This window comes from Callithrix jacchus, chromosome 7 (genome assembly GCF_049354715.1).
Source record: "Callithrix jacchus isolate 240 chromosome 7, calJac240_pri, whole genome shotgun sequence".
NCBI lineage: Eukaryota > Metazoa > Chordata > Mammalia > Primates > Cebidae > Callithrix > Callithrix jacchus.
In genome coordinates, this window is record NC_133508.1 from 43,946,299 (window position 1) to 43,969,040 (window position 22,742).

Consider the following 22,742-nt stretch of genomic DNA (forward strand, 5'->3'; position numbering starts at 1 on the left):
CAGCTCTTTGGAAGGCTAAGGCAGGAGAATCGCTTGAATCTAGGAGGCAGAGATTGCAGTGACCGGAGATTGAATCATAGCACTCCAGCCTGGGTGACAGAGAGAGACTCAATCTCAAAAAAAGAGAGAGAAAGAAAAGAAAACAAAGGTACACTGCACAGGATGGGAGTGGGCAAGCGGCTCAACAGACTGGATACAGAATTTTCTGGGGTTAAATACCGTGTAGAGGTTTTCCACTGGTTACTTGATATACGCCCTATGTAAATGAAGTAGTGGCCTGTGATCAGTCTGATTAGTTGCAGAAAGTGACCGATTAGAGGCTGAAGTGAAGTTACAAATTACATGTGTATGCAAATGAAGACCTGGCCCTGCAACCAGCCTGATTGGTTGCAAGAGGGGACCAATCAGAGGTATTTTCCATTTTTCATCTGTCAGGCAGAAAAGGGGGTACCATGCAAAGAGAGTAGCCTCTGGTCCTTTTGTTACTTGGGCATAGAAAATTGGGGTTTTCCTTTTGACTTAGTTCTAGGAAGTAATCAGGAATTGGCCTTCAGTTTGCTGCCTCCAGACCTAGTCTCCTGCCCCACCAGGAGCTGCCAGAGGCTGGAAGAAGCAGGAAAGGACACTCAATTCAAAGGGAGCCCTTCCCACACCTGGACTTTAGACTCCAGAAGTGGGAGAGAAGACATTTCTGTTGTTTTAAGCTCTCTAATTTAGGGTTCTTTGTAATGACAGCAGCAGGGAACTACCACAGGTGGGGAGAACATGTTTTATTTGTCTGACGCCCCAAGGAAAATGTCCAAGCAGCCTCTGAGACACTGCAGGACCCAATGTGGAGCTGAAATGCCCTTGGAGAACTCACTTCCTGGGGAGAGGAGGAGACCAGCAGACAAAGGCCCTTTTTTTTTTTTTTTTTTTAATTGAGACAGAGTCTTGCTGTGTTGCCCAGACTGAAGTGCAGTAGCATGATCTCAGCTCACTACAACCTCTGCCTCCCAGGTTCAAGTGATTCTCCTGCCTCAGCCTCCTGAGTAGCTGGGACTGCAGGCATGAACCAGCACACCTGGCTGATTTTTATATTTTTAGTAGAGACAGAGTTTTGTCATGTTGCCGAGGCTGGTCTTGAGCTCCTGATCTCAGGTGGTCCACCCACCTTGGCCTCCCAAAGTGCTGGGATTACAGGTGTAAGCCCCCCCACCTCCGACCAACAAAGGCCCTTTAGCGGTTGATGGGCCAAAGGTTGTTGTTTACACTGGTTGGGGTGAAGTGGCAGGGAGCGGGGGATGGTGGCCTGTGGTGAATTTCATTTTGCTGCACCCAGGCTGGCAGCAGTGGCATAGCGGGTGCTCCGTGATTCAAACCGCCGGTTATTACAGATCCTAGATAAATTTATTCTGTGGTTAACTCACCTCCATCAGTGACTGGGCTTCCACTAAACTTGGTCTTAAGTATGAATATAGAAAAGATGATACCTGGGGATAGGCGTTGGCCAGGGCACCAAGGAACCAGCTGTGCCCTCGGCCTGGGCGTTTTATCAGCTGAACTGAGCTGCAGCTGGTGGAGGTGGCGGGAAGCATTCCCGTTACACCTCCCCATTTTTTTTTTTTTAAGACAGAGTCTCACTCTGTTGCCCAGGCTGGAGTGCAGTGGTGCCATCTCAGCCTACCACAACGTCTGCCTCCCGGGTTCAAGCAATTCTCCTGCCTCAGCCTCCTGAGTAGATGGGATTACAGGCACGAGTTACCACACCTTGCTATTTTTAGTAGAAATGGGGTTTCATCATGTTAACCAGGCTGCTCTTAAACTCCTGACCTCAAGTGATCTGCCTGCCTCCACCTCCCAGAGTGATGAGATTACAGGCATGAGCCACCACGCCTGACTTACACTTACCCATGTTTTAAATTGTCCTCCATTCTTGCTGTTAAAAAGAATTTTAAGGTGAATTTTTAAATCCACACAGCCCTGGTGTAAGCGTGAGGGAGCAGGTGAGGGCAGCTGGTCTAGCACCTGCTTTCCCTCCCCCTGTGGATGGGTTCAGAGATGTGGCCTCAGACTCTGGCAGGCCAGAAGCTGTGGCCGGGTCCACGCCGTGCTGGCTACACACTAGGCCTGGGTTCGGCTGTGTTTTCCCTGTTCCCCATAGTGCTGGGAGGGAACCCAAACTCCCCACAAGGCTCCATGTGGCCCTAGCTCTCCTCCTTGGTTTCAAACCAGACCCCTCTGTCTCCCCCTCAGGAGGCTCTGGACGCCACCCCTTCTTTCTGTATCTCCAAAGGGAACTCATTCCCTCTGCAGGGCCCTCGCACTTTCTGTTCCCTCTGCCTGGAGGGTGCATCCGCAGACATGGCTGGTTCCTTCCCATCATCACATTTAAGCTTGGTCCCCAAAGAGACTGTCCCAGGCACCCACTCTAAACAAGCACTTACCAAGTCACTCCGAAGCCCCTCTCCTGTGTGAGTGTCTGCCTCACCCCTCCTCCATCTCGGTTGCCTTGCTTTTTGCCCATCTGCACTGCTTTGAGGTCAGAGCTTTGCCTGTCCCCTGGCAACCAGGATGCCCCCAGCCTCTGTGAGTATAGGTCACAAGGTGCTGCGTGGTCTTGGTCTTTTTTTTTTTTTTTTTAAAGACTGGGTTTAAGCATGTTGGTCAGGCTGGTCTTGAACTCCCGACCTCATGTGATCCGCCTACCTTGGCCTCCAGCATGGTCTTGGTCTTAATCCACTTCAAAAGCGCATGTCTCGTTCTGGCTGTGTCCTTGACAGTGAGAGAACAAGACTGACTGGGAGCTGGTCTGATGCTCTCTCTGCAGTTCAGGGAGCCTCTGCAGTCCTTGGGCACTGACCCTTGGTCATGAACTTCCTGGTGGGGCAGGAGTCCTGATTTCCTGTGCTTTCTGACTCCAGACCCCAGGCTCTTACCACAGGCTAAGGTTCACCAGGAAGTACTTGGTTGGTTGCCAGGTTCATTGAGCAGACTGTAGTTGCTCAGTTAACCATAAGCCATCACTTCCAGTGGGGCCAGCCAGGAAAGACTTCCTGGAAGAGCTGGGAATCCCCGTGTTTTTTAAAGGACAGGCAAGAAGGAGGGCACTTGAGGGCAGGAGGAGGGGCAGGAGAAAAACAGCAGAGGCCAGACAGGGTTGGCAGATTAACCTGCCTACAAGGCCAAGTCCATCCCGGGAAAGGGGGTTCTCCAAGGGACCGGGTCTGTCTTGGGAAAGATCCTGTTGGACTTTGCTGAGGCTGCTGTAACAAACTAGGTGGTTTACAACAACACAGGTTTCTTTTTCCTGGTTCTGGGGGCCACAAGTCCAGCGTCCAGGCGCGGCAGGGCCATACTTCCTCCGAAGGTCCCAGAGAGGGTCCTTTTTGCCTCCCGCAGTTTCTGGTGGTACCAGCGGTCCTGTGCATTCATCAGCTTGTGGCCACATAGCTCCAGTCTGTGCCTCTGCCCTCCCATGGCCATTTTCCCTCTGTGAGCCTCTATCTGCAAATCTCTCTCTGCTTATACAAACACCAGTCACAGCCAGGCACAGTGGCTCATGCTGGTAGTCCCAGAACCTTGGGAGGCTAAGGCAAGTAGATCGCTTGAGCCCAGGGATTCAAGGCCAGCCTGGGCAATGTGGCAAAACTCCAACTCTACAAAAAAATGCGAAAATTAGCCGGGCATGGTGGCATGTGTTTGTGATCCCTCCCAGCTACTCACCAGGCTGAGGTGAGAGGATCACTGAATCCAGGAGGCAGAGGCTGCAGTGAGCCGAAATCACACCACTGGCACTCCAGCCTGGGTGACAGAACAAGACCCTGCCTCAAAAACAAAAACCCAGTCATTGGATTGAAGGCCCACCCTAAGCCAGGATTGTCCCATCTTAACTTGATGACATTTGCAAAGACCTTGTTTGCCAATAAGGCCACACTCACAGGCATCAGGAATTCCAATCTCAACTGTCTTTTGGGGACACGTTTCCACCTGCCACAGGCCCCAAGGATTGACTCAGCACCTTGAACCTGCAGGAACATCCCTGAGTGTCCTGGGAGGAACTCAGGCCCCCACCAGCCACCTGTGTGACCTCAGATGAGTCCCCCGGCCTCTCCACAACTCAATTTCCTTACCTGGAAAGTGGAGACCATGGTCCCTACATCACAATTGTCCTGAGGACTAACTAAGATGGTGACACAACTCAAAGCTCTAGGCTGGGCTCCTTGAAGAGAAATGCAGGCTCTTCCTCTCCCTGGGAAAGGGACCTTCCCACCCAGCAGTCGTTGTCCAGGCATCTGAACCGTCCTCTATCTGTCCGTCTTGGGGTCTCATTCATGCACCTAGTCGCACTTAGAGCTGCAGTTCAGTGCCACGCAGACGGGGCAGAGGCATCAGGAAGGGAGGGAGGCAAGCAGCCAGTCATTCTGGAAGAGCTGCAAGGCCAGACACAGAGGCTGGGAGAAAGCCAGCTGGCAGGCCCAGGGCTCTCCATAAGGCCCTGCCCAGGACCATAGCGGGCAGCTATGTGGGGCCTGTGTTGGGGCCGGGATGGCTTCTGCTGGCAGTGGGCACCACATTGGAGACTTGGTGGTCATAGTCATCCCAGGCATGGGAACAGCATCCATCTGCAGCCCCAGCCTCTCCAGCCCCAGCTCCCCTAAAGGGACAGAACAGCCTTTCCCTCCCCAAGTGCTGCTGAAGGAGGAGTGGGAGGAAAGGCAGAGACCCAAACACCTGCCCTGGTTACCTTGTAACCACTTCACGATGTCCTCGGTGTTTCTGGAGCTGGCCTGACCATAGGAATCACGGGATGCACCTGTTTCTCATGTTTCTTGTTTTGTTTTGAGACAGGCTCTTGCTCTGTGGCCCAGGCTGGAGTGCAGTGGTGCAGTCACAGCTCACTGCAGCCTCAATCTTCCAGGCTCAAGTAATCCTCCAGTCTTGGCCTCCCTACTAGCTGGGACCACAGGCTCACACCACCACAACTGGCTAATTTTTGTGCTTTTTGTAGAGATGAGTCTCACTAGGTTGCCCAGGCTAGCCAGGAACCCCTGGGCTCAAGCGATCTACCCACCTTGGCCTTCCAAAGTGCTGGGATTCTAGGTGTGGACCACTGTGCCCAGCCATATCTGTCACAGTACAGATCACCAGGCCCCTGCCTGGAGGTTTGAGGCATCTGCCTGCCCCGAGACGCTCTTCAGACCAGCAAGGTCAGGGGGTACCACCCAGTACTGGTGCCATGGTCATTGTTTCTGGTCTTGTTATGTCTCAAAGGGTTGCTTCTGAGGACGGAAGGAGGAAAGGAAGGAGAGGTGCTCACTCGGGGCCGGCACAGTTGCATGAGAAATGGCAGCAACTCAGAACAGAGCCGGCCGACTCACAGCTGCCGGTCGCCTTCCCCTTTCAGGGCTCCTAGAGTTGGAAGTGAGTGGGGCTGTGAGGTCCTGGTGAGCAAGAGGAAGGAGGAGGAACTTACACGGCTTTGCAGACCATGTAAAGCCAGTTCCCGGGGAGCCCACACACGGCCTGCAGAACTTGTCATAGCGTTACCTGCAGCTTCAAGGTGTGACCCCAGCACAGTCCATTCAGCCCGACCACAGAATGGGCCCCACCAGTGGGATGTACACTCTGGGCAAGGTCCACAGAAGCTCACATGTCCTGTCACCAGTCCTGTGGCCTCTTTCTTCCCTCAGCCTCCCACCGTCCCTCTGTGTCAAGTCCCCCAGCATCTGGTGCACCCTCTGACAAGGCCAGTGGGTCATCCTACTCCAGACACAGAACCTGCCGCTGCCTCACAGGCTCCCACCCTCTGCCCTTCTGCTGCTGCTTTCAGGAGAAGGACATTCTTGGAATTCCGCATGGAGCCCAACTTCTCCCTGGAGCCCTTCCACACTCCCTGACACTGCTGACCCGCTCTCCTGCTGGCTGACTTGGCCTTGAACACAGGTGGCTTAGGCCTTTCCCAGGGACCCTTGCTTCACATCTCAGCTGAAGGAAGCCACACTCACAGCACTTAGCCCCTGTGGGGTCTTCAGCTCTTACTCTCCTGGTGGACTCCTCCTCCAGGAAGGCCACCAGCCTTGCTTCCCTTTGTTCTTACAAACTGCTCCACTGGGGCAGCCCCTCAACTGTTCAGCATCTGCTGCCCTTCTTTGGGCAATAAGCCACCTTTGGATGCAAACCACGCTCTATTCAGCATGGCTGAGGCGATCTCTGCAGGCTGCAGAACCTCAGCCTCACTCTCAGAGGAGCTGCTGAAGGCTGTGCTTTTAAAAGCCATATCTAAAACCTCCAGGCTCTGAGGCCTCCACAGGCCTAGTTGAGGGCATCTGCCCCTCCCACTGCGAGCCTGTTTCCATTATCAGGGAGGAGCTGGCTGGACCTGGCTTTCCTGCCTCTCCAGGCCTGAGCGGGAGGAGTGGACCCCAGGCCCTGAGCCGGAAACCTCCCCTACAGGGATGCTGTCTGTAGTGCACTCCAGGGACACACCACAGAGCTTCTAATTGGGGATGGCCATCCCCCCCCCCCCACACCGATGACTCACAGCGGGAGCTAGCTGCTTCATCTTATCCGCAGCAGGTACCAGAGAATCAGAAAAAGAAACAGAAATCTGTTGTAAGTTGAAGTCAACCAGCCACACTCAGTGCCTCTGACCGAAGCCTGATAGAAGTCACCCAGCACATGGCCAGGCGTGGCTCATGCCTGTAATCCCAGCACTTTGGGAGGCCAAGGCAGGTGGATCACTTGAAGTCAGGAGTTCAAGTCCAACCTGGCCAACATGGTGAAACCCCGTGCCTAGCAAAAATACAAAAATTAGCTGGGCATGGTGGTGCAGGCCTGTAATCCCAGCTGCTCAGGAAGCTGAAGTAGGAGAATCACTTGAACTCTTGAACTCAAGGTGGAGGTTGCAGTGAGCCGAGATTGTGCCACTGTACTTCAGCCTGGGCGACAGAGCAAGACTCTGTCTCGAAAAAAAAAAAAAAGGAAAAGAAAAAAGAAGTCAACCAGCACATGATCTGGATCTCACCCTCGTCCCCACTTAGATGCATCTGCAAGGAGAGGCCCTTTAGGAGGACATTTAACTGTACAAAGCTGAGGTCATGGTTGTGAGCTTTTAGCTTTCCCACTCTTGTCTAATCCTTTCTAACAATATCGTAAGTCTCAGCCCCTGTATTGATTTTTGTGTTTGTTTTTTGTGTTGTTTTGAGACAGGGTCTCACTCCTGTTGCCCAGACTGGAGTACAGTGGTGTGATCACAGCTCACTGCAGCCTTGACCTCCTCGGCTCAGGTGATCCTCCCATCTCAGTCTCCCCAGTAGCTGTGATCACAGGTGCACAACACCACACCAGCTAATTTTAAACATTTTTGGTAGAGGTGGGGTTTGGTCATGTTGCCCAGGCTGGTCTCAAATTCCTGGGCTCAAGCAATCAACCCACCTCGGCCTCCCAAAGTGTTGGGATTATAGATATGAGCCACCATGCCTGGCCTCAATGCCTGTCCACCATGCCTGTTTTGGACAGGTGGAAAATTCTAGAGTCCGGCAAGCCTCTGAAACCCACCAGGCTCCTGCCCACCTTCTCTGAGTAGCAGTTCCCTGTGAGCACAGCACATTTGTCCTGTTTCCAGGGAGCTCTGAGTTCAGCTATTCATCCTATTGTCCCACAGCCCTGGCTGAGTGGGAGTGAGTGCCAGGGTTCTAAACAGGACCCTCTGGGAGGGGGCCACAGGGGTCAGAGGTGCTTCCTGCCCTCGATGAAACTTGTACATACCTGAGCACCTGCCAGGGTGGGTCCTGAGGGCCGGCTTCCAGGGACTGGCTGCCAGGCCCCAGCCCCCACCACCATCTGCTCCTGGAGTGGGCTTTGTCAGGCTCAATCTCCAGGGCCCCCACAGACCCCAGTGAAGCCAAAGGGATGGAGAGGGATGCCTCAGCATGGGAATTGTATCTACCTGTGAGTTCACGTCATAAACACATGGGCTTGACATGCTGCAGCCAGTTTCAGATTATAGGAGGCTGCGCGCAGCATTTGGCATGTTGCACGGGGTGGAGCAGAGCTGGCGTAGCTTGGTGAATGCCCCTCTGCTGTGGCTCCAGGTGCATCACCTGTGCAGCCCTGAGTGTGTCAGTCTCTTCTCGTGCCCACAGCATGCCTCTCCTTAGGTCCTGCTCTGTGTAGCGTGCACCTGCTGCCCAGGACTCAGAGCAGAGGGGGAGAAGAGATCTATGTTGGTTAATACTGAGTGTCAACTTGATTGGATTGAAGGATGCATATTACCATTCCCAGGTGTGTCTGTGAGGGTGGACTGGGAGAGGCAGACCCACCCTCAATCTGGGTGGGCACCATATAATCAGCTGCCAGTGCAGCTAGGATACAAGCAGGCAGAGGAGCATGGAAAGACTGGACCAGCTGAGTCTTCTGCACGGGAGGCTTCCTGCCCTTGAACATCAGACTCCAAGGTCTTCAGCTTTTGGACTCTTGATCTTATACCAGTGATTTGCCAGGGGCTCTCAGGCCTTCAGCCACAGACTGAAGGTGCACTGTTGACCTCCCTACTTCTGAGGTTTTGGGACTCAGACTGGCTTCCTGGCTCCTCGGCTTGTAGACACCCTATTGTGGAATTTCACCTTGTGATCATGGGAGTCTGTCTTCCTGATAAACTCCCCTCCATATATACACCTGTGCTAATAGTTCTGTCCCTTTAAAGAACCCTGACTAATGCAGAATCCTTCTTGTCCAAGTGGGAAATCTGGACTTTCCAGAATCTTCCCTTTAGAGTACAGGCCCCAGAAAGCCAGGCTGAGGACAAGGCTAGCACCTGGGGTTCTGTGCATCAGAGGCGAACCTTCTCTATCTCGAGGTTGTCTTCAGCGTCCTGAGTGACTGTGTGAACAGAGGCTGCACCAGGGAAGTGCTTACCTGGGCTGTGCGGCCAGTGCCGACGCCGGAAGAACTGTGCACAGAGTGGCAAAGTGTCATCCATCCTGGGGTGGGGCTTGTGGACTCAAGGCCTGGGCATCCACCAGAAGCAGCTGGCCCTTCTTTGTTTTGTCTTGAAAATTGAATGCCCTTGGTTAAATATACCAGTGTGTGTATACACACATTTTTTTGTCTTTTTTTAATTGTTCATACCTTTTTTTTTTTTTTTAGAAGTTTTGCTCTTTTGCCCAGGCTGGAGTGCAGTGGCACAATCTCGGCTCACTGCAACCTCTGCCTCCCCAGTTCAAGCAATTCTGCCTTAGCCTCCAGAGTGGCTGGGATTACAGGTGCCTGCCACCACGCCCAGCTAATTTTCTGTTTTTAGTAGAGACAGGGTTTCACCATGTTGGCCAGGCCAGTCTCAAACTCCTGACCTCAGGTGATCCGGCTGCCTCTGTCTCCCAAAGTGTTGGGATTACAGGTGTGAGCCACTATGCCTGGCCCCTTGGTTAAATATTGTAAAGAAAAACTGGAAGATTTTTCCCTGATTATAAGAGAAATATGCATCCCACAATAGAAAATTTGGGAAATATAGAAAAGTCTGAAGTAGCTGGGAGCCCCCCCACCACTTCCTCCTGGAGGCCATTCAGTGCATCTCCTTCCTGGGTGGGAGGGGTTTTCAACACCAAGGCCTGCTTGCTGGAAGGTGGTTTTTTCTGGAAGGGCCCCCTCTCTACCTCTCAGTTTCTGTCCCCACACATGAATGTCCCCAGCTTCCCTTGTCTGGACAATGTTAACAGGGAGATGCCGTCCCAAATTCTGGTTGATACATAGCAGGCTCCCTCAACCTCGGCACCACTGACACTTGGGCTGGAGAATTCTCTGTCATGGGGCAGAATCTGTGGCCTCTGCCTACTGCCAGTACCACCCCTTGCCCAGTTGGAATGACCAAAAATGCCTCCCTACACTGCCTAGTGTTCCCTAGGGAACAAGGTTTCCTCCCACGTGACAGCCACTGATACAGGGTTATCATTTATGCCACCAATTTTCATAGATTCTAATGTAATATAATGTGCATAATGCAAAAATTACATGAATTCTTTTTAAAATCACCCCCACCCCACCTTATTCTAAAAAGGATCGTAGGTGACATCCTTAAAGTAATCTGCTACCATGAAATATTTTAAATAAATAATAGCAAATAGGGGGAAAATGGAAAATAAGGGTAGGTTAGTAAAATAAATCAGTGGTAAAAATAAAATACCAAATTCACCTACTAGAAAACCGGGTGGTGACTGGTGAGAGCTGTGTGTTTCGTTCAGACTTTCCAGCAAAGAAGAAACCCACTGATTGCTGAGAAGTCCAGTGTCCCTAAAATTTCTCCCTTGGGTTCTCAAAACAGCGAACCCAAGGGAATGGTGAACTAGGAAGCACCATTCCCCCAGTAAGTGGACATCTGTCGGAAAGTTATTTAGGTCCCTTAGTATCATATCATAAGGAACGTAAGTTTGCCTTTCCCAGGTTCATTGATCCAATATCTATTGAAGGCTTTCGGGCACATGACATGGTGCTGGACAGTGGAGACACCAAGGTGACCACAGGCAGGCTGCTCCCCACCCTGGTGTCGCAGCAGCGCTCAGAGAAGGGAGGGGTTCCTCGTGCCAGGGGTCTGGCTTCAGAGCACACACACTGTCTGAACTGATGTCAGAGCGACTCTAGGTTCAAAGGCAGAGAAACAAAAAGGACACTTAAATAGGGAACAGAGGCCCAGAGGGTTTTCAGGCAAGTGACTTTTTTGGGGGGTAGGAGAGCAGCTTTATTATAATTCACATGCCGTAAAATGCATTTAATGTGTGCAATTCAGGCATTTTCATGTATTCACAGAGCTGTGCAAACAATGCCACAATTTTAGGATATTTTGATCACCCCCAAAAAAGAAGCCCTACAACCTTCAGCTCTCACTCCCCGTTCCCACCCACTGCAACCACCAAGCTTTCTGTCTCTATGGATTCACCTGTTCTGGGTATTTCGTATAAATGCAGTCATATCATTCTTTCATGAGCAACAGCGTCATGTTTTCAGGGTTCATTTATATGTGGCCTGTGTCAGTACCTCCTTTTCATGGCTAAACATCTAACAGCATCATGTTTTCAAGGTTCATCCCTATGTAGCCTGTGTCAGTACCTCCTTTTCATGGCGAAACATCTAACTTAGCGTCATGTTTTCAAGGGTCATCCCTATGTAACCTGGGTCAGTACCTCCTTTTCATGGCTAAACATCTAACAGCGTCATGTTTTCAAGGTTCATCCCTATGTAACCTGGGTCAGTACCTCCTTCCTTTTCATGGCTAAAATCTAACTTAGCGTCATGTTTTCAAGGTTCATCCCTATGTAGCCTGGGTCAGTACCTCCTTCCTTTTCATGGCTAAACATCTAACAGTGTCATGTTTTCAAGGTTCATCCCTATGTAGCCTGGGTCAGTACCTCCTTCCTTTTCATGGCTAAAATCTAACTTAGCGTCATGTTTTCAAGGTTCATCCCTATGTAGCCTGGGTCAGTACCTCCTTCCTTTTCATGGCTAAACATCTAACTTAGCGTCATGTTTTCAAGGTTCATCCCTATGTAGCCTGGGTCAGTACCTCCTTCCTTTTCATGGCTAAACATCTAACTTAGCGTCATGTTTTCAAGGGTCATCCCTATGTAGCCTGGGTCAGTACCTCCTTCCTTTTCATGGCTAAACATCTAACAGTGTCATGTTTTCAAGGTTCATCCCTATGTAGCCTGGGTCAGTACCTCCTTCCTTTTCATGGCTAAAATCTAACTTAGCGTCATGTTTTCAAGGTTCATCCCTATGTAGCCTGGGTCAGTACCTCCTTCCTTTTCATGGCTAAACATCTAACAGTGTCATGTTTTCAAGGTTCATCCCTATGTAGCCTGGGTCAGTACCTCCTTCCTTTTCATGGCTAAAATCTAACTTAGCGTCATGTTTTCAAGGTTCATCCCTATGTAGCCTGGGTCAGTACCTCCTTCCTTTTCATGGCTAAACATCTAACAGTGTCATGTTTTCAAGGTTCATCCCTATGTAGCCTGGGTCAGTACCTCCTTCCTTTTCATGGCTAAAATCTAACTTAGCGTCATGTTTTCAAGGTTCATCCATATGTAGCCTGGGTCAGTACCTCCTTCCTTTTCATGGCTAAACATCTAACTTAGCGTCATGTTTTCAAGGGTCATCCCTATGTAACCTGGGTCAGTACCTCCTTTTCATGGCTAAACATCTAACAGCGTCATGTTTTCAAGGTTCATCCATATGTAGCCTGGGTCAGTACCTCCTTCCTTTTCATGGCTAAACATCTAACAGCGTCATGTTTTCAAGGTTCATCCATATGTAGCCTGGGTCAGTACCTCCTTCCTTTTCATGGCTAAACATCTAACAGCGTCATGTTTTCAAGGTTCATCCCTATGTAGCCTGGGTCAGTACCTCCTTCCTTTTCATGGCTAAACATCTAACAGCGTCATGTTTTCAAGGTTCATCCATACGTAGCCTGGGTCAGTACCTCCTTCCTTTCATGGCTAAATAGTACTTCATTGTCTGGAGAGACTGCATTCTGTTTCTCCGTGTGTGTTGATGGGTGTTTGGGTTGTTTCCGGTTTTTGGCTATTGTGAATAATACTGCTGTGGACATTTGTGTTGAAGTTTTTGTGTGGACGTATGTTTTCCATTCTTTGAGAACATAGCTAGAAGGGGTACTGCTGGGTCATGTGGTAAAGCTGATGACATTTTACACTGTGGTGACTAAAAGTCTTCTGAGTCTCACTTATTAACTCTGTGCTGCTTAAAGTGCACCCCTGGGGTAAGAACACCCCTGGGGAGTAGTAAGATCCCAGCCACTGTGGGATCCGATGGTTTTCCAGAGCACAGAGGATGTGTAAGGAAGAGGTAGAGGGTTTCCGCGTCTCACTGGGCCAGCATGTGCAGTAGGCTCGAAGCTCTTGGTAGAAACACCACCTTCCGGGCTGGGCCTCAGAACTGCTGATTCCGTAGGTCTGGGGTGGGAAGGGTCGCGCCCAGGACTCTGCCTTTGTAATAAGCTCCCTTGACGTGATCAGATGTTGAACAACCCTGCCCTAGACAGTGAGCAGGTGCCTCGTGGTACACAGTAGGCACCCAGAGGCTCCTTGAACAAATCAATGTGATCCTTTATACAAATAGGGAAGGGGGCTGTTTAAAAATTCTGAGATGGTCTGAGCAAGTTCCATCTTGGCCCTGGCTCTGCACATTTAGGGGAAGTAGGGATGCTAGCATCTGCTGCCACTCACACCCTATAAAGAGCTTTTAAGTAGGGAGAAGGGTAGGGGACAAAGACTTAACCTGAGCCCTAGATAGGGGCCAAAGGTGCAGTGGTAGCTGTGAGCTGCCCAGAGGCCAGGGCTGTCGCCTTTGAGTCCTGGAGTCCAGCCTCAAGTGGGGGCTGGGCTGTGCACAGGATTGCCTATTCCCTGTCACCCCACCACCTTACAGTGCTCTTAGCACCTCCTGGAAGGATAAGAGGGGCCCACCCACAGGGTGTGAGGGGGGTACTTGGGGGTCAGAGGACAGAGCCAGCCCCTCCGGATGCTGAAGAGGATAAAGTGGGGCAGGGGTTACGTTCATTCAGCCACTCACTCATTGCTTGCAGAGTATGAATTGAGCTTCTGAAAGCTAAGTTTTACTGAGAGTGTTGGAACCTCTCTGTCCCTTTGACCCCCGGGTTTCCTTCCTTGGGCCATCTGTGTCATTATCATCAAGACACAATGGTTTCTTCTCCACATTTCTGGTGATGTTGCTTCTCCTTGTGCCAGTCCCCAGTGGATACCCCACTCTCCCAAGTGAGAACCCCGAGCAGGTGCCACTGGGCATGCGCGGAGTGGGCCTTGCCTCACTTGGAGCTGGCTGCCTACAAGCTCAGCCGTCCAGCCCGTGGTGTCCACCCTGGCTGTAGCGTCTGCCCAGACCTCAGGCCAGTCCTGGCCCGGCAGCTGTCAGCTCGGAGCAGCCAGCGACGGCCTCGGGGGGCCAGCCAGGGCAGGCATCTCATGCATCCTGCTTCATTAATAATGAATGGCCAGACACTGCCCGCGCCTCTCCCGGGTCGCCTCATTGACTTGGTAGAAGCCTCAGCCGCCCACCGTGCGCAGAGCCAGGAACTGGATTCCAGGCTCCCTCAGAGAGACTCAAGAAGCTGGGATAAGCAGCTGCTCCTCAAGACCCCCTGAGCCGCTGCCCCAGGGGACCAGTCACTGCAGCCCTGTACAGCCCCCACACCATCACCTCCAGCTCAGCGAGCCACGAGGACGCGCCAGAGGGAGCCCTACCTCCTCCCATCCAAGGAAGGCGGCTGTGCTCATCACCTGTCACTCATCATCAGGAGTAACTCGCAGCCCTGCCCTTCCCAACACTTTTGGAGACTGTTGGGCTGAGGACTTGGGCAGCCAGAGCTGGACGAGGGTGGGGACAGAGGAAGGACCTGCAGAGACGGGGGTGAAAATGCGCATCCCCAACCTCCAGCGGCTCTTCAGGCAGGTCTTCTCTAGCTGGGGTCTGGAAATGTGACTCCCTCCCCTCGGAGCCGTGCCAGCTTCTTCCCCACTGTTGCCTTTGGAAATCCTCGCTCCCAAAGGAACCCCTGCAGCTTCCTTGCCTTCTGGATAAAGTCTCATCGTGGTTCAGGGGAGAAGAGTTTCTAGGGGGCAGATGGCTCCTGAGCCCAAACGGACCAGGGACGCAGCCAGGATCTGAGCGCCCGGCCTCAGCATGCAGGTGTCCTTCGTGTGCTCGGAGCACAGCCTTAAGGGCCGGGGCCCTGAGGAACGGCTGGGCCGACCGGCAGCCAGCAGCCCCAGCATAGGCACCCGAGGCCCTTTCCGCGCCGTGGCCATGGTGGCCCGGAGCCTGGGACAGCTGTCGGCGCAGAGCCTCCCGTGTGCCGGGGACACCAGCGTGAAGCTGCACGGGATGAAATATAGGTATGAGGGCGCACAGCTTTGCAGGGTGGGGGGCTAACCTCCCAGCCTCCCCACCTCCCCAGCTTTTCACTTTCGAGAGCCCATAAAATCTGCACATCCTGTTGGTCAGACTTGGGCAGTTTGTGCTGAGGACCAGGAGGGGCTGTGCTTCGTGCTTGGTGGATGGTGAGAGATAACGTTGACAATCTGGCCAAGTTCCTTTCTTCCCAGTTCAGCAGGAGATGGTGAGGGCACCATCTTCCTTCCTTCTGCCGCTGTTTTCTTTCTGAGGGTGGTGAACAATAGCCAAGGCACCAATGCTCCCTTTTCCTGGGGAACCCTGAGGCGTGGGCCACAGAGCTCCCAACACCCTCCTGCCCTCTCCTGGCTGCATGGGCCCCACAAGATGCCCTGGGGGTGGTCTGATATCTTTACCAGCAGGCCACTGTGACAAATGGTTGTTAGATAGTGAGGGGCTATAGGGTGAACCCTGTGATGGAATGAATCTTCCCTCCTCGATCTGAGCCAAGCCCAGGACCCAATTCCTCTAGCAGGCAGGACTTGCTCCAGCAGGCACAGGCAGCCAGGCTGCATCTGGAATTTCCTGATGGTCAGCCCAGGAGCCCTGCTTCCCTCCACCCGGGCTCAGCCCCCACCTGGCTGCAGGCACTGTATGTGGGGAGGATGCTAAGCCCTCAGGTCAGGAGCAGGGCCTCCCTCCCCTTCCCTGCTGGGACCTTTCTCACAGGCTGGGTGAATGTGCCCAGGAGAGAAAAGGGATGGTCCCGGCTTTGTACAAAGGGTCCTGGGAGCAGGGTTGTGGGGCACCCTTCTGGGGGCCGGCCTTCCTCACTCCCCATGTAAGTCTCTGAGTCCAGAGCCCTGATTGCCTCCAGAACCATCCTCCAGGGATAAAGGAAGTCTCCACAACATGTGGTCTGCATAAGCTAGCAAAGCTGTTAGGTCTCTGGTTCCACAGTTTCTGGGAAGATTTTCCCAAAACAGGAACCGAACTGGGGACAACTCTGCTTTTCAGTGACCTGAATTAGGAGTGCAGGCCACCAGCCTCAGAAAGAGCCATGAATTGTTCATTTTTGCATTTGGGACTTTTCTGGGTTAACAGCTGGTATTGGTGCCAACCTGAAAGGCATTGTGAGTCCATCCTGAGGCCTGACCTGTGTGGCTTAAACCTCTCCAAAACCAGTGCCTGAGAGTTGGGCATGTGAGAAAACCGTGTCATCTAAGGCAGCCCTTCCCGGAGGTGAATTCTGGGATGACTCGGGTTTTGCATACGCAGTCGTGTCTCTTCCTTCCCTGCATCCCGGGAGGGCTGGATGTGCTTTAATGAACTTCCACGGTGAAAGTGTTTGTCCCATCCTCTAGGCTTAACAAGGACAGTCCAGAATGGAATTCTCTCTTCTAGAAGCTCTGGAGTTTACATCTTCTGTTAAGTAGGGATCAAAAGCTAGGATTAGGGCCAGGTGAGGTGGCTCATGCCTGTAATCCCAACATTTTGGGAGACTGAAGTGGGCGGATCACTTTAGGTCAGGAGTTCAAGACCAGCCTGGCCAACATAGTGAAATGCAATCTCTACCAAAAAAATACAAAAATAAGCTGGGCATGGTGGTATGCATCTGTAGTCCCAACTACTCGGGAGGCTGAGGTGGGAGTATTACTTGAACTCGGGAGGCAGAGGTTGCAGTGAGCCAAGATTATGCCACTGCACTCCAGCCTGGGTGACAGAATGAGAGCCTGTCTCAAAAAAAACATAAATAAAGGTAGGAGTAAACGGAACATGTATACGAATATGTTTTGGTTTAGATACCTATTGCCTTCTGCGACTGTTATGTCAGTCCTAGGATCTCAAAGGAGTTAAAAGCAGGACTGTTTCTAAACATAAGGGACTATGTAATTGGAAAGTGTGGCTGTTAACACGGTTTTCCTCCTAAAGCTCATTGAGGAGTGGATCTCACAGAGGGTGAGTGCTCACGATCCCCGTGTGTGCTTACATGTGCATGCACAGACGTGTACAGAGCCTCCTTCCCTGGAGGCAGGGAGAGCAGACAGCGCAGTGAAGGGAGGTATTTGTTGGGCTGGTGGGTTTGCAGTCTGAGGACCTAAGTTCAAATCCTCGCCCCAGCACTCTGACTGAGGGACCCCATCTCTCCAATGGAGTTGCAAACAGAGCCTTATACCTGGCCAGACATGGAAGCTTTCCTTGCTGCTGTCACGTGCGAGTGGTGGGTTCATAGCCTTGTGGGATGAGGTGCAGTTTCACAGGGGCTGAGATGGGCCTTGGAATCCAAAGCCTGCCCCATCAGGCACCCCGCCCCATGCCTCTCCCATCCGGCTCATGCAGAACCTGCCTAGTGAGTTGCTGCACAGGGACTGTCCCAGGGTCACAGCCAGGGTGTAGGTAGCCAACAGCAGGGACTGAGCAGGGGCCTGATCCCAGCCTCCCTATGACTCTGACCACCTCCCTGGGAGGCTGGCCCTTCCCAGTGGTATGTTCCAGGCACAGCTGTCCAGTGACGTGCACAGTCCACGGGTATTAGGAGACTGACAGTGCATGGCCAGTACCAGGCACACATTCCTGCCCAAGGGCCCAAGCCATGCTCAGTGTGGGGTTGCGAGAGCCCAAGTCACGCTGAGCACCCCTTGGGCCCTTGGGCAGGTAAATAAGGGAGGGATCTGTGCTTAGTCCTGAGAGTCTGACCCAGGGCCTGGGCTTCTCACTCCTGAATTACTCCCTAAGATCAACCCAGACAGGTACTCTCTGGGACCCTGCCACTGCCAGCTCCAATTGGAAGACAAGGACTGGAAGCCCAGCCTGTCCTTAGGGGGCCTGGAATCTGGGAGCAGCATGGGCATGCAAACAGACCGTCACTGCATGGAGCCGACAGGCCAGCCGGGCACTAACAGGAGCCATCCCGTCTGCCCTCCTCCCAGACCAGCTCTCCAGGGCCATGCTGCTAACTTCACCTGATCACAGTTTTGTCCTCTGCCCGGGTGGCTTCACTGAAAGACCCCAGACTTCTCTTTTTAAAAGGACCTGTCATTTTCTGGTGCCTTCCAGCTCTGGCCCTTCCCGCATCTGAAGTGCAGTTTTTGGGGGTGCACAGCGTCCAAGGTCTCCACAATGGGCATCGGCACTCCCCCTCGGCAGAGGTTCTGTCTGTGCGTCCTCACTGGGCGTTTTCCAGACCAGGAGAGACATGAGGGAAATTCATGAAGACCAACAGTGTTTGGCTTTTGAGATGCTCACCAGCTGCTTCATTAGGATGTCAAGTTTTAATGATGGGGAGGAAATCTGTAGGAAATGGCTTCTGTGTCTGGGAAGTTTCCAGTGCAGCAGGCAGCAGCCCTATCCAGAGCCGGCTGAAACGTGTACTCCCCACCCCCACACAGTAGCCTCAAGTATAAAGCATTCAGCCTGGAGGTGCCCTGTCCCTTCGCATCCCTTCTCCCGAGGCCTGGCAGAGGATGGCAGAACCAATACCATCATTTTCACAGGGAAACAAGTTGAGTGGGGTAATTTCAGCATCACATGGTGTCCTAGTTTAGTTAAATTATTCCTGGGGGTGATGGGTGGAAAAGTGGCTGAACCTGGAGTCCACTTGGGGAAGCGAGTCCATTTCCCACCAGTCAGACCAGGGAAAGACACAGAATAAGGGACAGGGGCAGCTTTTGCCAGCCCTCCCCAAACTGACAACCAAGGGGTGTGTCTTCTCTTCAGCCCCACCCTTGCCTGTAGCAGAGCCTTCCAAGCAACTGTTCCTCAGTCACTCATGGAGGTGGCTTTGCAGAGGCAGGGGCCAGGCCTCCCTTCTCGATGCCCAGATGTATATAGACCGGCAAGGTCCAGGGCTCTGAGAACAGCCAGACATTGCGAGCAAGGTTCTGAGGGCGTTCGTCTCTGGGCATATTGCCAGGCTTTATCCATTTTTGCAAAGGGGTTATGACCCCAGAGCTGCTGAGAGGCGCCGGTCAGAACCTCCCGCCCTTGGCTTCCTTATCGGACTCCTGCTAAACAACTTTGTAATTTCTTACCACAGTCACTTTCTAGCCAGCATGGGGGAAATTGCCTAAACTTCTGAAGTGACCAGGCTCGTGCAGAATGCATTAGTGGTGCAGTCGGGCTGTTCTCGATAGCAGCTGCAGACACGAGTTATTCTGGGTTGGAACATGCAAGCAATGCAGAGGGTACCATCAGATTATTTCATTGATGCATAAGGAGCAAAAAGGAAACACAATTCCTTTTTGACATGGCAATAGTTCAAGCTTATTGATTTGTCTGTTGGTTTTAAATAAAGATCATCCTCCTGCTCTCTTTGTGAACTAAGACATATGTGAGTCATTGTCCTGTGACCTTCTATCCTCGTGGATCTCTTTCTGTCCTCGTGGCAACCCCTGTGAGAAAGGCAGCCTCGTGAGCCCATTCTGCAGATGAGAACACTGAGGCGCCAGACCACTCCATAAAATGCCCGGGGTCCTCCAGACAGGAAAGTTGAACCAGGATATTTGAGCTCTGGCTTCAGATCCTCTGCCCATAGCCACTACCCAGCACCCCCATTCCTAAAAGAAAACCAAGCTGTTCTTACGTTCTTTTTTATGGAAAATCCCGGCTTTACCTACAGGAGCAATAGTCTGGCAGCTGGACTGGTTTTAATTGGAAATTTAAAAATAAACCTGGGCAATTGTAAAACACTTTCAATTTGGTGACACAATCAACTATTTTCAAGCTGCTTGCAAGTATTAGATCCACTCATGATATAGGAGGAGTCCAGGGGTCTTATAAGCAGGGAACCAAGGCTGGGCGGGTTAGAGTGGGCTCATGTCAGAAGTGGGGGGCTCAGAATGAGGCTTAAGCCCCACGCCACCTTCCCAGGGGCCAGGCTTGGGACAGGAAAGAGAATAAACTGAGGATGTAGCATCCTCCTAAGTTAGAAGTGCTGTGGCCCCAGGGAAGTGCGGGGCCTTTGGGCCAGGAGGCTGGGCTTCACCCTCTGGCAACCCTCGTGGCCCTCACTCCCCACCCCCGAGAGGCATCCACCCTCTGACCAGACACTGGCAGCTGGATCCCATGAGGGAAGTGGAATCCAACCCCGGATGGGTCAAGGCCTGGCTGCAGTTGTGAGACCCACCCGACCACTTGTCAACCTCACCGTCTGGGCAGATCACACCCTCCTGCTAAATGGGTTGGGGGTGGGATGCATGCCACCATGGTGGGCAACGTCACCTCGGAGCCAACTGCCTGGGTGGAACCCCAGCTTCTCCCCGTGCTGGGCAGGTCTCATAATGTGGGAATCAGTGCCACAACAAGCAAGGTGCCTGCTGCATAGGACACAGGGGTAAGGGTGCCTGGGGACAGCCTGGCCTGCTGAGACCCTGCGGGCTCCCAGGCGACCTGTATCAGGACAGAGGGGCATGCCAATCCTCAGCCACACTCCTTCACCTCCTATGGACGGTCATGATGGCCCAAGGCCTGTTCCTGTGGACCCTGGGATGCAGCGGGCGGGCACCTCAGTGGCCCCAGGAAGGAGCCCGGGCGGCTGTGCCTGGTTAGGGGACCTGGGCTGCCAGGCTCTGCCACTGCTGTCAGGCCTGCTTATATCTGTAACGAAGGAAGGGCTGGCCTTGCTTGAGAACTGGCAGTCCTCCCCATGGAGTTTCCCACATCCTGAGGGATAGATGCTCAGTCCATGTGGTCCTGGTGAAGTGGGACGATCTCCTACGCCAGTCTCTGGAGACAGGAAGAAGAGACACAGAATCACAAATGCAGCCTCAGAGAGGAGAGAAGAGGGGGCTTCTCAGCAAGAGGCACTGCATGGATGGTGCCATGGGGCTGAGACCAGCCCAGCTTCACCATAAAACAGACAGCATCCCTCTGCACTTCCATCTGTCCTCAAGACCACTCTGCAGACCCACACTGGGCACCAGCAGGGCCCATGCCAGCAGCAAGGTGTGGGCTGGGGGCAGTTGGCACTTTACCCTCAGGGTTGGCGAGCAGAGGCACCTCTCTGAAGGTCCCCGGTGCCTTTCGGAGCCTCCAAACACACACGGACTGGTGTGGGAGTGGGGTGGGGGCTGGCACTGGCGGGACCTGAGCCTGGCTGGCAGGGTCCTGCCCAGGTGCTGAGAACTCATGTGACGTTTGTTTTTCAGGAACCTGGGCAAGTCTGGCCTACGGGTCTCCTGCCTGGGACTTGGTGAGTGTGGGGTCCCCTCTGTCCCACTAGGGAAACAGGCTGTGGGAGGGCCAGGCATGAGCTGAATTGGACACCCCTTGGGTAGCAGCATGGCCCAGCCCTCGGCACTCCCCAGGGAGTAGCTGCTCCCAGACCCCAGGATGCAGGGGGCCTCAGTTGCCATGGCAACAAAGAGGCAGGTGGGAGGGGACCCAGGATAGAGGGGGAGAGAGACACAGCCTCATCAGAGGAGGTGAGGTGGACACCAGGGGCCCCTGCACACACACAGTCCCCACCCCACACCACAAAATCAGAGGCCCTCCTGGCACCAGGAGTGCAGGGAAGACACCTTTCCTTTGGTGTCAGGCTCAGCTCATGAGTCCCTTCTGGAATGCCATTGGATTTGGCCCTTTTTTCTCTCCTGCCAGATGTGAGCCCTGTTCCCAGAAGGTGCAGTCCTCACCTCCCATGTGCACGCAGTACACACACCCCGCTGTCCTGACACTCTCCTCCCGGCTCCGTCCCAGCACAAGCACGCAGATGCGGCTGTGTCAGACCAGCTGTTTTCAGGGAGGCGTCCCTTGTGTCATTCCTTGCAGCACGTCCCGGCAGTGAGAGCTGCCTCAGCACAGCTCAGACAAGCATTTCAAAGGCCCCAGGCCTCCTGGGCCCACAGCCAGCAGCCTGCTCTAGAGACTTTTGTTCCCCTCAGTTTGGTGACCCCAAGAGAGCGGGACTTTCTCTGCCGGGAGCGGTGGCGAACACCTTTAATCCCAGCACTTTGGGAGGCTGAGGCCGGCAGATCACCTGAGGTCAGGAGTTCAAGATCAGCCTGGCCAACATGGTGAAACCTCTTCTCTACTAAAAATACAAAAATTAGCCGGGTGTGGTGGCAGGCACCTGTAATCCCAGCTACTAAAAATACAAAATTAGCCAGGCATGGTGGCTCATACCTGTAATCCCAGCTACTCAGGAGGCTGAGACAGGAGAATCACTTGAACCTAGGAGGTGGAGGTTGCAGTAAGCCAAGATCGTACCACTACACTCCAGCCTGGGAAACAAAGAGTGAAACTCTTGTCTCAAAAAAAAAGGAGAGGGACAGCAGGACTTTCTCTGAAGGCCAGGTGTCCACACACACCAAGGACACCCTGGCCGCAGAGCAGCACAGACGGACACCTGTGGCTGCCCCCTGGCCCTGCAGCCTGAGGTCTGAGCACCGACAGGAGAATCTAACTTCCTTCTGGGTCCCTAACTTTAGCCCCTGTGTCTCCTTCCAGGAACATGGGTGACCTTCGGAGGCCAGATCACCGATGAGGTAAGACGGGGCTCTCCCAGAACCCCAGAGCTCAGCACAGGCTCACCAGAGCATACGGTTAAGTCTGCTGCATGGACCAGTGTGCACATGCTCCCTGGAGCCGTCGCAGCAGCCTCCCACCCTCCTTCTGTTTTGCAAGGGTGCCATGCCCCAGGGGAGATAGAAAGGTGAGCCAGGTGGCCAAAGGGGATGCCGAGTCTGGTGCCACCACCCAGCAGTGGATGCCTTGAGCCTCAGCATGTCCCTCAAGCTCCCTAGGACTCAGATTTCCCACACGTGTGACCCCCATTCCACACAATTAACAAGGAGAATTCAGGATGCACTTGCTTCCCAAATTCCAAAGCTGGATGCAGATCGAAG

General features: G+C 53.1%; 1 protein-coding gene across 6 annotated transcripts in view; it reads left to right on the forward strand.

Annotated features, from left to right (window-relative positions):
* Nucleotides 1-22,742, forward strand: part of KCNAB2 (voltage-gated potassium channel subunit beta-2) — a 110,129-nt gene that overhangs the window by 59,111 nt on the left and 28,276 nt on the right. For all 6 annotated transcript variants that reach the window (XM_035307538.3, XM_035307541.3, XM_035307537.3 and 3 more), the window contains 2 exons: nt 21,045-21,088; nt 22,345-22,382. In XM_035307538.3, coding sequence (XP_035163429.1) covers nt 21,045-21,088; nt 22,345-22,382 — 82 coding nt within the window. The remainder of the gene's footprint in view (nt 1-21,044; nt 21,089-22,344; nt 22,383-22,742) is intronic.